Source organism: Leopardus geoffroyi, chromosome A1 (assembly GCF_018350155.1).
Source record: "Leopardus geoffroyi isolate Oge1 chromosome A1, O.geoffroyi_Oge1_pat1.0, whole genome shotgun sequence".
In the NCBI taxonomy this organism is placed as follows: domain Eukaryota; kingdom Metazoa; phylum Chordata; class Mammalia; order Carnivora; family Felidae; genus Leopardus; species Leopardus geoffroyi.
This window is the reverse complement of record NC_059326.1, coordinates 116,981,329-116,993,559: the sequence shown is the minus strand read 5'-3', so window position 1 is coordinate 116,993,559 and position 12,231 is coordinate 116,981,329. Positions and strand designations below refer to the sequence as shown.

At 44.0% G+C, this 12,231-nt stretch overlaps 2 protein-coding genes across 2 annotated transcripts; both read right to left on the bottom strand.

The window, feature by feature from the left end:
• Positions 1 to 303: 303 nt before the first annotated feature.
• Positions 304 to 6,324, bottom strand: LOC123604987 (protocadherin beta-8-like). The gene has a single exon (XM_045491195.1). It carries the CDS (start codon positions 5,804 to 5,806, stop codon positions 3,410 to 3,412), a length of 2,397 nt encoding a protein of 798 aa, XP_045347151.1. The 5' UTR covers positions 5,807 to 6,324; the 3' UTR covers positions 304 to 3,409.
• A 271-nt stretch (positions 6,325 to 6,595) lies between these two features.
• Positions 6,596 to 11,567, bottom strand: LOC123605027 (protocadherin beta-7-like). The gene has a single exon (XM_045491291.1). The coding sequence runs from the start codon at positions 11,230 to 11,232 to the stop codon at positions 8,845 to 8,847; it is 2,388 nt and encodes a 795-aa protein (XP_045347247.1). The 5' UTR covers positions 11,233 to 11,567; the 3' UTR covers positions 6,596 to 8,844.
• Positions 11,568 to 12,231: the final 664 nt, after the last annotated feature.

Here is a 12,231-nt window from a genome sequence, read left to right as displayed (position 1 = left end):
CTGAGCCATCAGCCCAGAGCCTGATGCAGGGCTCGAACTCCTGGACCGCGAGATCGTGACCTGGCTGAAGTCGGATGCTTAACCGACTGTGCCACCCAGGCGCCCCGTTTTTTTTTTTGTTTTTGTTTTTGTTTTTTTGGGTGGGAAAACTTTTGTTGGGAATGGTCAAAAGGAGATGTGATTATGGAATAATCTGTTTAAGAGATACAATATTTGGTTTTGACAATGGATGAAAGGTGACATGAGTCAAGTAATGTAGGCAGCAACTAGAAGTTGGAAAAGACAAAGAAACAGATTCTCCTCTAGAGCCACCAGAAAGACATGCACTCCTGCCAACACTTTGATTTATCCCAGTGATACCTATACCAGACATGAGACCTAAAAAGCTATAAGGTAATACATTTTTTTTTGTTTTAAGCAACTTTGTGGTAATTTTTAATAGCAACAATGGAAAAAAAATACATTACACGAGTATGGATATTCATGCACCTCACAGCTGAGTCAACAACGATTTATCACTCTACAAGAATAGTTTCCCACAGCAATTGCTGGAAGATGTCTGATTCAGCTCCAGTAAGTAAGCCATCCTTTCAGAATAAAGTCATTTATGACTCTCTAAATATTTTGCAGCATAATTTTTTTGTGGAGTTGCCAAAGATGTGGTTAATTTTAACAGAACATAGCTGGAGCCTATCAGTTTTGTTCCTACTAAATTTCCAGAATCTCTACATTATTCAGTGAAAAAAATTCTTCCACATCATTGCCTATACTTCTCTGAAATTAGTTATTTCATTTAAAATTAATGCTAGAATATGAGGGGCACCTGGGTGGCTCAGTTGGTTAAGCATCTGACTTCAGCTCAGGTCATGATCTTGCAATCATGAGTTCAAGACCCCCTTCTGGCTCTCTGCTGTCAGCACAGAGCCTGTTTCCGATCCTCTGTCTCCCTCTCTCTCTCTCTCCCTCTGCCCCTCTCCCATGCTCCTTCTCCCTCTCTCAAAATAAAAAAATAAGCTTTAAAAAATAAAATTAATACTAGAATATCAATTGCTTTCAAATAATAGTGTGCTAAAATAAATACAGTGTATTTAATCTGCATAAGGGACTTAGAAAAAATGTAAATAATAAAGTGAATTTCAACTTTCTAAGGAAAATAAAAATTTTATATTAGGACTGACAGAAAACAGACTGAAGGGCTAAGTACAAGAAACTCAAGAAACATAACCATAAGGTAACTTTATTCCTTATTCAGGGCATTCATTACTGCAATAATGAATGTGATAATGTTGAGACGGTACAGGAAAATGATCAGGCTGTATTACTCCCAGTGAAGATTAACTGTGGTGTCTCACCCAGATAGTAGGTCAGTGCTTCTATAAGAACTTTGGATCTACTGGTCCAGAGTAGTATTTTAGTCTATAGTAAAGAAACAAGTACAAACTGTAGACTAAAAGCTACATTTCTACATAAGGTTCAGTTTATGGAATAGATGGATTTCACTTTCCTTAGTTAGGAAGACAATGCTACCAGTTAATGCCTGCCATTATAACACATGGATTAAGAACTGGAGTATTCAGTTAAAACAGACAGATATTCAAATTTCTCCTTTTATTACTTTATAATTGCTAGCAAGTTACTAACCTTTCTAAGCTTCAGTTTTCTCATATGTAACTTAGAAAGTTAAAGTTCACTTTATTACATACATTTTTTCTAAGTCCCTTATTCAGACCTTAGAGTTCGGCAGAGGACTAAAAAGATAATGAATGTAAAGCATTCTAGTCTACTATTTTTTTTCTGTACCCTACTTTGAACTAAATTAGAAATCATGAATAAGAGCTTTAAAAGATCAGTTATATCAAACTATACACTTAAGATCTGTGCATTTTACTGTCTTACATAACATTTTAGTTTTAAAAAATCTTACTGTTAAAGCCTTAGGATTGGATTCCACTGGAGGTAGCACAAAAACTAAAATGATGGTGCTGAAATGAGATAGAAGTTCTTTTATCTCTCAAGTAAAAAAAGAAATTCAGAAGTAGGCACTCCAGGGGTGATATGATGACTCTATAGTTACCAGGGACCCTCATTTCTTTTAAGTTTATTCTACACTGACTGTCTTTGTACATTATTTCCATCCTTAGTGTTGTTCTATGGTCCAACATGGCTAACTGTGTTTCAGCTATTACTTACACATTCCAAGCCATAAGAAGCAGTTAGAGAAGAACAAAAAGGTACCTCTCCCTTTAAATAGCCTTCTTGGAAATCTCCTACAACATCTGTATATACATTCCATTGGCAATAACCTAGTGAAATGCTCCATTCTAGCTGCCAAGGAGGGAAAAAGTATTTTTTTTTTTTACTAAACTTGCTAATGCTCTACATGTAATTTGTGATGTTACTAAGGAAGAAAAAATAAATGGATATTTGGTGGCCACTGCATTTACTGTCATCCATGCTCAATGTTTCTCAAATAGAAAAAGTCCATTTCACTACTATGCTATCTTATGTCACTGGATGAACACAATGTAGCTATTTTTCCTCCAGTTAACAGCAATGAAACTTAATAGAAAGCAATTAAAATAATTATATTAAAATTAACACTGCTATATGAATGAAAGGAAGCACAGTTAGTATAACATTTAAGAGAAAACAATATCAGAGTTAAGAGCTACGAAAGCAGCTTCCCTGAATGTGCAGAGTCTGCTTGGGATTCTCTCTTTTCTGCCCTCTCTCTGCCCCTCCTTCGCATGCATGTGTGCACACATCCTCTAAGTAAATTAAAAAAGAGCTATGAAAGCAGAATAAAGCAAGAGCCAGATTCTCACTGTACCAGTTATTTCCTTCTCCACCAGGCATACTTCATGTGTTAGTGTATTACTGCTTTTATTTATCTAATGATTTAAAACAAGAAAAGGGAATACAATTGATTGTATAAAATTAACTTTCCACTATTTTTTCTTAATCCATTTCTTTTTTCAAGCTCTATTTAAAAAATGTTTATTCCTTTTTGAGGGGGAGGGGCAGAAAGAGAAGGAGACAGAGGATCCGAATAGGGCTCCTACAGCATCCAGCCCTATTCTGGGCTCCAACTCTGGAGCAGTGAGATCATGACCTGAGGGGAAGTTGGGATGCTCGCCCGGGCTACTCAGGTGCCCCATCCTAATCCATTCCTAAACTATTCCACAGCAACAATTTGTACAACTAATGACCTCACCAGTGTTTTGAGGGCAAAATTTAAGACCAATCATCTCATAGTGATGAAAAAAAGACTATTCTTTATAACAAATGGGTAATATAAAGTATTTTGCAGGCAAGTTTAATGTGATTTAAAAAGTCTTAACGGGTTGCCAGGAAAGCTATATCTTGAACTTACCAATTTTAAATATCTGGAATATGAAAAACAATACAATCACTGAATACTAAAACCAAAGTCATTCCTAAAGTTGGCGTTTTCTTCTATTTCTGGCCCAGGGGAGTGGCCCTGGAAATTGGGCACATTTGGCTTGAGGAACTTGAGCTCACCGGTCCCCGAGCCTCCCCGAAGACACACCTCATACTGGTAGCTCTGGGACAGCGTCCCCGCGCCGCTGACGTCCACCAGGTGGCCCGGAAAGTGGCCCTCGGGCCCCGAGCAGCGACCCGCAGACGCCGCCCGGCTCCGCCTGCACAGCCGCACCGCCACGAACACCAGCACCGAGAACAGGAAGAGCGACGACACGGACGCCAAGGCGACGACCAAGTAGACGGTGAGCGGGTCTGCCCGCGCCTCGGCCGCCGCCACCTCCGGGAGCGGCAGGTAGGGCTGCGAGAAGCCGTCCACCAGCAGCACGTGCAGCGTGACGCTGGCCGAGCGCGGCGGCTCGCCATTGTCCCTGACCAGCACCACCAGCCTGTGCTTGACGGCGTCGCGCTCGCTCAGCAGCCGGGCCGTGCGCACCTCGCCGTTGTGCGCCCACACGCCGAACAGCCCGGGCTCCGTGGCCTTGAGCAGCTGGTACGACAGCCAGGCGTTCTGGCCCGAGTCGCCGTCCACCGCCACCACCTTGGTCACCAGGTAGCCCGCCTCGGCCGCCCTGGGCACCAGCTCGGTGCAGGGCGCAGAGCCGTTCTGCGGCGGGTACAGCACGAAGGGCGCGTTGTCGTTGTCGTCCAGCACCAGCACGCGCACCCGCGCCTGGCTGCTGAGCGCGGGCGAGCCGCGGTCGGCCGCGCGCACGCCGAACTCGAACGCCTGCAGCGCCTCGTAATCCAGGGACCTGAGCGCGAACAGCTGCCCGTTGTCCGCGTTGACGGACACCAGGGAGGCCAGGGGCAGCTGCGGGTCCGCGGGCGGCAGCAGCGAGTAGGTGACCTGGGCGTTGGCGCCCGAGTCCCTGTCCGTGGCGCTCACGCTGCCGATGTGCAGGGCGGGGCTGTTGTTCTCGCGGACGCGCAGGGTGTAGGTGGTTTGGCTGAAGGCGGGGGCGTTGTCGTTGACGTCGGAGACCGTCACGGTGATGTTGTGCTGCGTTTTCAGCCTGGGGGTCCCCAAGTCGGTGACGGTGATGGTGATGTTGTACTCGGCCTGGCTCTCTCTGTCCAGGGGTCTCTCTGTTACCAGGGTGTAAAAATTTTCTAAGGAAGATTTCAGGAGAAAGGGTAGATCGTCCTGAATTGTGCAATTTATTTTCCCATTTTCTTCCGAATCAAGATCTGAAACACTGAGAACTGCAACCATAGCCTCAGGCGAGTTCTCAGGTATGTGTCTAATAAATGCAGACATGGTGATTTCTGGGGCATTGTCGTTCACATCCAAGACTTGAGTCTGGACGGTGCATTTTCCAGAAAAGCTGCCAGAATCTCTGGCCTCAATATTGACTTCATAGAACTGTGTTCTTCCAAAATCAAGTTGTTTTTTAAGTCGAATTTCTCCCGTCATGGAATTGATTTCAAAGGTTTTGCAAATCTCTTCAGAAGCCTGGAAAAGTGAATAGGAAATCTCTCCGTTGACTCCTATGTCTGCATCCGTAGCAGAGACTGTGACAATCAGGAAGCCTATCGGACTGTCCTCAGGAATTTTCACCCTGTAGAGAGACTGCTCAAATTCAGGGGCGTTATCATTGATGTCCACGACTTCAATGTTGATCTGAGCGATGCCAGACCTGGGTGGAGAGCCGCCATCCTGAGCTGTAAGGGTTAACCTGAGTTCAGGTTCCTGCTCTCGATCTAGCGCTTTATCCAGCACCAACTCAGGATATCTGCTGCCATCACTGCTCTTGCGGGTGAGCACGCGAAAATAAGAGTTGGGACTGATTATATAGGTCTCAATATTATTTCGGCCTACGTCCACATCCTGAGCGTTCTTCAGTGGAAATGTAGTTCCGGGTGGACTGCTCTCTGATATTTTTAGCAACATATCTCTGTCTACGAATACTGGGGAATGGTCATTTATGTCTATTACTTGTAGCTCAGCTTGAAAAAACTGTAAGGGATTTTCTAGCAACACCTGGAAACGCAGCACACAGGGGTCTGTGTGACCGCACAATTCCTCCCGGTCCAGTTTCTCATTTAGCAACAAATCTCCAGTCTCCTGATCCAGCTTCAAATGTAGTTTGTTCCCTTTGGAAATAACCCTTGCCCCACGCTTGGAGAGTTCCTTCTGACCCAGACCTAGATCCTTTGCTAAATTGGTTACAAAGGAGCTCCCCTCGGTTTCCTCCACCACAGAATAGCGCCTAGGTTCCATACCCCCCTGAGATAAGCCCAAGAGGACAAAGAATAAAACGACTTGCCTTTGTCTGCAAATGAACTTCCCACTGGCCTCCATTGTTCTTGTCTGGTAAAGCCTCCCTCCAGGGTGGTTCTGCTGAACTGTAAGGACTTCAGTATCCGAGACTGTGGCTCTGTCACAGGATACCTCAGAAATATTCCAGTGAGTGGTCCTTATCAAAGGACCCAGTCCTCCTCCAGTGGCATCCAAGCTTCCCGTGGGCTTCCAGGTTCTGTTGCTTAGTTTTGCCTGTTAATGGTGCTGCAGCTGCGGTGCTGGTCTGTACCGTCTTATCCTGCAGCGCCACCAGGCGTCCTCATAGGATCTTACATTTTCTGGGATGAAAAATGATGCAGTATTCCCAACTCTTTCCTGTATGTACTATACTGAGTCTTACCTTTACTATCCCTGGACTTTACGGTGCAGACAACTGTCTGAGAGCCAAAAAAGAGAAATAACACTACTAAGGACTTTCTACTTTCAATAACGCTAAGTGAATTTGGAGCAAAAAGAAAATATTTATGTAACAGCCTGGCTAAGAAGAAAACATATACAATTAAAATATACAACTGGAGGGGTGCCTGAGTGGCTCATTGCTTGAGCGTCTGACTTCAAGTCATGATCTTTTGTGAGTTAGAGGCCCACTTTCAGCTCACTGCTGTCAGCACAGAGCCTGCTTCAGATGCTTTGCCCCCGCCTCTCTCTGCCCCTATCCTGCTTGTGCTCTCTCTCAAAATTAAACTCATATATATATAGTATATAGTATATGTATTATGTATATATATATATATATATACACACACATACATATACATACACACACACAATTGGAGCCATATAGAAAACTTTCAGAGTTACATATTTTTATTGCCAAGAACTATGGAAACTGCTAGCTATGAAACTTGGACAAATTATTTAACCTCTCCCAGTTTTCTCACTTGTAGGGTGGAGATAGTAATAGTGTATACCTCATAGGGACGCCTTGAGTTTCCTCACTTTACAGATGAAGATACTGAGACAGAGAGAGATTAACTTCACACACACACACACACACACACACACACACACACACACATACACACACACACTAAGCATGTAATTTGATGCCATCAGGTAGCAGAGTTTACATGAGTCCATTGCCTTGACTTGAAAACACCCAAGATTCATGTGGTAGAAGAATGCATGAGCAGGATTACTCAGAAATTATCATCTCAAATGATGAAACAAGGAAAGGCTGGAGAGTTTATCTAAGAGAGATATAATCTGTAACTGCAGTGGTGATTCCACATCTCAGATGGATGTCCTAATTTCATTAACTTCCCTTCTTACAGTGTCAATTGTAAAAACTTTTTATTATGAAAAATTTCAAACCCCATAAGGAAGAACTGTATGATGAATCTCCAGGTACTCATCACTAGCTTCAACAGTTCTCAATATTTTGCCATTATTGCTCACTCTATCTGCCCATCATTTTCCGATCCCAAACTAAGTTTTCACCCATAAATACTTCATTATAGATCTCCAACTTTTAATACTTAAAAAAATAAAACAACTATAATGCCATCCCCACACCTAAGAAGTTAGGTTAGCATTATTTAATATCCACTTAGATTCAAATTTCTCTAATTCTTTCAGTTGTTATGGTTGTTTGAATCAAGACCCACCAAGCATTATATTTGCTTGGTATGTGTCTTAATTTCTTTCATTGTGTAGAATTCCCTCCTCCCTTTTTCCATTTCATTGATTTGTTGCAAAAAGAATAATTTTACCCTGACACCATGAAAACAATTTAGGATTTTACTGCCATGAGGGGTTTTTCTTTTGCCCTTAGACTATATCCCATTAGTAATTCATAGTAGCAGTACTATTTTAAGAGTTACCAGCACTTAGCATATAATACATTCAGAATACAGCTATGTAGAAATTATCTGAATAGTTGTTAAAGAAAAAGCAGTGGCAGATTATTATAGCAAGCAAAACTTCTCATTAACTTTCCAGAATCTCTAAGCAATTTAATGACAATTTGTTTCTTTAATATGACATATTTAAAACTATTCTTTTTCTTATATTTCCCTTATTCATCACTGCAATATATTGAATAGGAAGTTTTAAAAATTAACTTTAAAATTAAGGAAGGAAAATGTGTTTTAAAAGTAGGTAGGGACCACTGTAGAAAAGTTATTGCAATGTGAGGAAAAATAAACTAATGAAGCAATCAAACTGATGTATTATTTCTATTCAGGGTCATTAAGTTTTCTGTGATATGAAGGTCATATGTTCAGATAACAAGGAGAAAGCACAAATGGATCCTTCAATATTTTTTAACTTAAGCTTTGGTCAGATCACAGCTCTAATAATAATAGTTGAATAATTGATCCAGAAAAGCTGGCTTATTGGTATGTGAGAACATATAACCACAGACCACTACACACATTATTTCCAAACATAGAAAACACTCAACAGGAATACTAACCTGAGAAGATTCTTCTCCTTAATTAGGAGAAACTTGCCAAGTGATATCTAATGACAGAAAGCAGTATAGCATCATAGCAAGATCCCAGAGTCAGACAGATCTAGGAGAGATGCTCAGCTCTACCATTTATTAGTTGCTGACCCTAGTGAACTCGCTGGGCCTCTATGAATATCTATTTGCTCATTTCTAAAACACCTTACAGATTTACTTCTAATATTAAAAGTGTTAAAATTGTGTATGATGCATAGTAAGCATTTTTTAAAAAGCTTTAAAAGATACTATCTATACTTCTAAAACTAAGAGTAGGTATACTACAACACTCCAACTCAGAAAATAAGAGTAGCAAAATTTTAAAGACAAAACCAACTTAAAACATCATAAACAAGATTAATCACGTAATAGGCTGCAAAAAATGCACAACTGTTTGAGATAAAATATAACACATATACATTACATGCTTTGTGGAAGTTTCCTAGGGCTAAAGCTGGGACCGTTTCTCTGTAAAGAAATTTACCCTGACTTTAAATAATATTAAAGCACTCCTCTACAGGTAACTCAGGACGAATTTCACAATAGAAAAATATTTACAGACACAATATGGACATTTATGTTCCATCCCTTATCAGAAACCCAAATCATTCTGAAATGAGGGATATTCTTCCACTTCCCTTCTTGTACTTTGAAACTGCAGATTAGGGATAATGGGCTTGAGGAACTTGAACTCACTGGTCCCCGAGCCTCCCCGAAGACACACCTCATACTGGTAGCTCTGGGACAGCGTCCCCGCGCCGCTGACGTCCACCAGGTGGCCCGGAAAGTGGCCCTCGGGCCCCGAGCAGCGACCCGCAGACGCCGCCCGGCTCCGCCTGCACAGCCGCACCGCCACGAACACCAGCACCGAGAACAGGAAGAGCGACGACACGGACGCCAAGGCGACGACCAAGTAGACGGTGAGCGGGTCTGCCCGCGCCTCGGCCGCCGCCACCTCCGGGAGCGGCAGGTAGGGCTGCGAGAAGCCGTCCACCAGCAGCACGTGCAGCGTGACGCTGGCCGAGCGCGGCGGCTCGCCATTGTCCCTGACCAGCACCACCAGCCTGTGCTTGACGGCGTCGCGCTCGCTCAGCAGCCGGGCCGTGCGCACCTCGCCGTTGTGCGCCCACACGCCGAACAGCCCGGGCTCCGTGGCCTTGAGCAGCTGGTACGACAGCCAGGCGTTCTGGCCCGAGTCGCCGTCCACCGCCACCACCTTGGTCACCAGGTAGCCCGCCTCGGCCGCCCTGGGCACCAGCTCGGTGCAGGGCGCAGAGCCGTTCTGCGGCGGGTACAGCACGAAGGGCGCGTTGTCGTTGTCGTCCAGCACCAGCACGCGCACCCGCGCCTGGCTGCTGAGCGCGGGCGAGCCGCGGTCGGCCGCGCGCACGCCGAACTCGAACGCCTGCAGCGCCTCGTAATCCAGGGACCTGAGCGCGAACAGCTGCCCGTTGTCCGCGTTGACGGACACCAGGGAGGCCAGGGGCAGCTGCGGGTCCGCGGGCGGCAGCAGCGAGTAGGTGACCTGGGCGTTGGCGCCCGAGTCCCTGTCCGTGGCGCTCACGCTGCCGATGTGCAGGGCGGGGCTGTTGTTCTCGCGGACGCGCAGGGTGTAGGTGGTTTGGCTGAAGGCGGGGGCGTTGTCGTTGACGTCGGAGACCGTCACGGTGATGTTGTGCTGCGTTTTCAGCCTGGGGGTCCCCAAGTCGGTGACGGTGATGGTGATGTTGTACTCGGCCCGGCTTTCTCTGTCCAGGGGTCTCTCTGTTACCAGGGTGTAGAAATTCTGTACTGAAGGCTTCAGGACGAAGGGGAGATGGTCTTGGATGGAGCACACCATCTTTGCATTGTTCCCTGAATCTCTGTCTCTAATCCTAAAAACAGCTACTACTGTCTCAGGTGAGTTTTCTGCAATTGGGCTAGTAAGTGATGACATAAGCAGTTCCGGTGGATTATCATTTATATCTGTTACATGGACCACCACTGTACATTTTCCAGAAAGCCCTCCGCCATCTTTGGCCTGAATAGTTAATGTATAAGTTTGTATTGCCTCGTAGTTCAATTCGGCTTTAAGATAAAGCTTGCCAGATGTTGAATTGATTCGAAATGTTTTGAGAATTACTTCAGTGGCATAAAAAAATGCATAGACTATTTCTCCATTAGTTCCGGTATCTAAATCTCTAGCTGACACAGCGACAACCAGGGAGCCAACAGGGCTGTCTTCAGGCACCTGCACCTTGTAGAGGGCCTGTACAAATTCAGGGATGTTATCATTTATGTCCAAAACCAGGATGCGTATGAGGGCAGTCCCGGATCTGGGCGGAGACCCACCATCCAAGGCTGTGAGGGTTAAATTGAGCTCAGAAACCTTTTCACGATCCAGCACTGCATCCAGGACCAATTCAGGATAAACATTCCCCTCCCCACTATCACGGACATTAATATGGAAATAGGCATTGGAGCTGATGGTGTAGTTTCTCAGGTTGTTGATTCCAACATCTGAATCCTGTGCACTTTCTAGGAGAAATGTTGCCCCTGGAGTGGTACTTTCTAATATTTTCAAGGTAGTCTCTCTATCTAGAAATACTGGAGAATGATCGTTGATGTCTCTGACCCATAGTTCAGCACGGAAAATCTGAAAAGGCTTTTCAAGTAACAACTGGAAAGGTAGCACACACGGCTCTCTGGGCCCACACAGTTCCTCTCGGTCTAATTTCTCATTTAGAAGTAAATCACCAGTAAGCGGCTTGAATAGTAAAAATCGTATGTTCTCATCTGAAATGACTCTAGATCCCCGAGCTGACAGTTCCCCCACCCCCAACCCCAGATCATTTGCTAGGTTAGCCAGAAAGGTCTCTCTCTCCGTTTCCTCCGCCACAAAATACCGAAGCGGTTCGGTGCCAGCCCAAGACATTCCCAGAAATACACAAAGAAAAAACACTTGCCTTTTCTGCACTTCAGGCATCACTCTGGCCTCCATTCTTCGTTTAAACAATCTTTCAAAACCACGTTCACTCGGCCGCAAGCAGTTCTCAGAAATGGCAGAAACCGAATCCTTAGAAATGAGTTGGTATGTTTGTGGGGAGGGGTCCTACTTTTCCCCAACTCCAACACCACGGTTTCCTTTCTTCTACCTTTCTTGTCTGGCCAGCTTTCCTCTGAAAACTGGAGTCTGTAACATCCTTTGTGCGAGTATTTCCCCCTCTTTTTAAGCCTGCAGCGCCACCTTGCGTTTTGTGGATGTTATTCCCACTTTCAAGAATAGAACAAAAAGATGGCGGATTAAAGGAACTGCAACAGGAGTAGCTCCGCCCCCCCCCCCCCCCCCCCCCGCCAAGTGTCTTTGCGGTTTTATTACCATTTACCTTAAATGGTCACAGTAATGTTAGTAAGGGCCTACATTGTTTACCCCTCTGATAGTCTGAATTAGTAGAAAAGTAAATTTGTTGTTTTCCTTAATCTGGGAACAGGAAATTCAACTCTGGCTTCCCACCAGAAGTAAATCTTAAACCTTTCTCCAATTTTTTAACGGATTGGGGGTTTGGTGGCTTTTCTGGTGGTAAATCTATGACTATCTTTTCCATTTCACTTTTGGTTATCTATCTGTCAAGGTTTTGTTTAGTTTTAAAGTAATTTGTATTTAATTTTAAAAACTAGTCATTTTATCTGGATTTGCAAAATTCATTGTATTTTTTATCTTTGGTTATAGCCCTGTTCTTATTAGTAATGTTTAATTTTTTATCTCCTTTTTATTCTTGGGGAGACTTGTAAGATCTCTATTTTGCTGATCTTTTAAAATGCGGTTCTTTTTTCAAAATATGTGACCCTTGGTTCAAAATCAAATAGTACTAAGTGGTTTAGAATAAAATCTTTGTCCGCCTTTGTTTCCTTACTTTCCTAGATCCCTTCCCAATAGGCAGTCATTTTAAACTCCTTTAGTTTTCTCTTCTGCCTTATTCTGTATTCTACTGTATTTTTA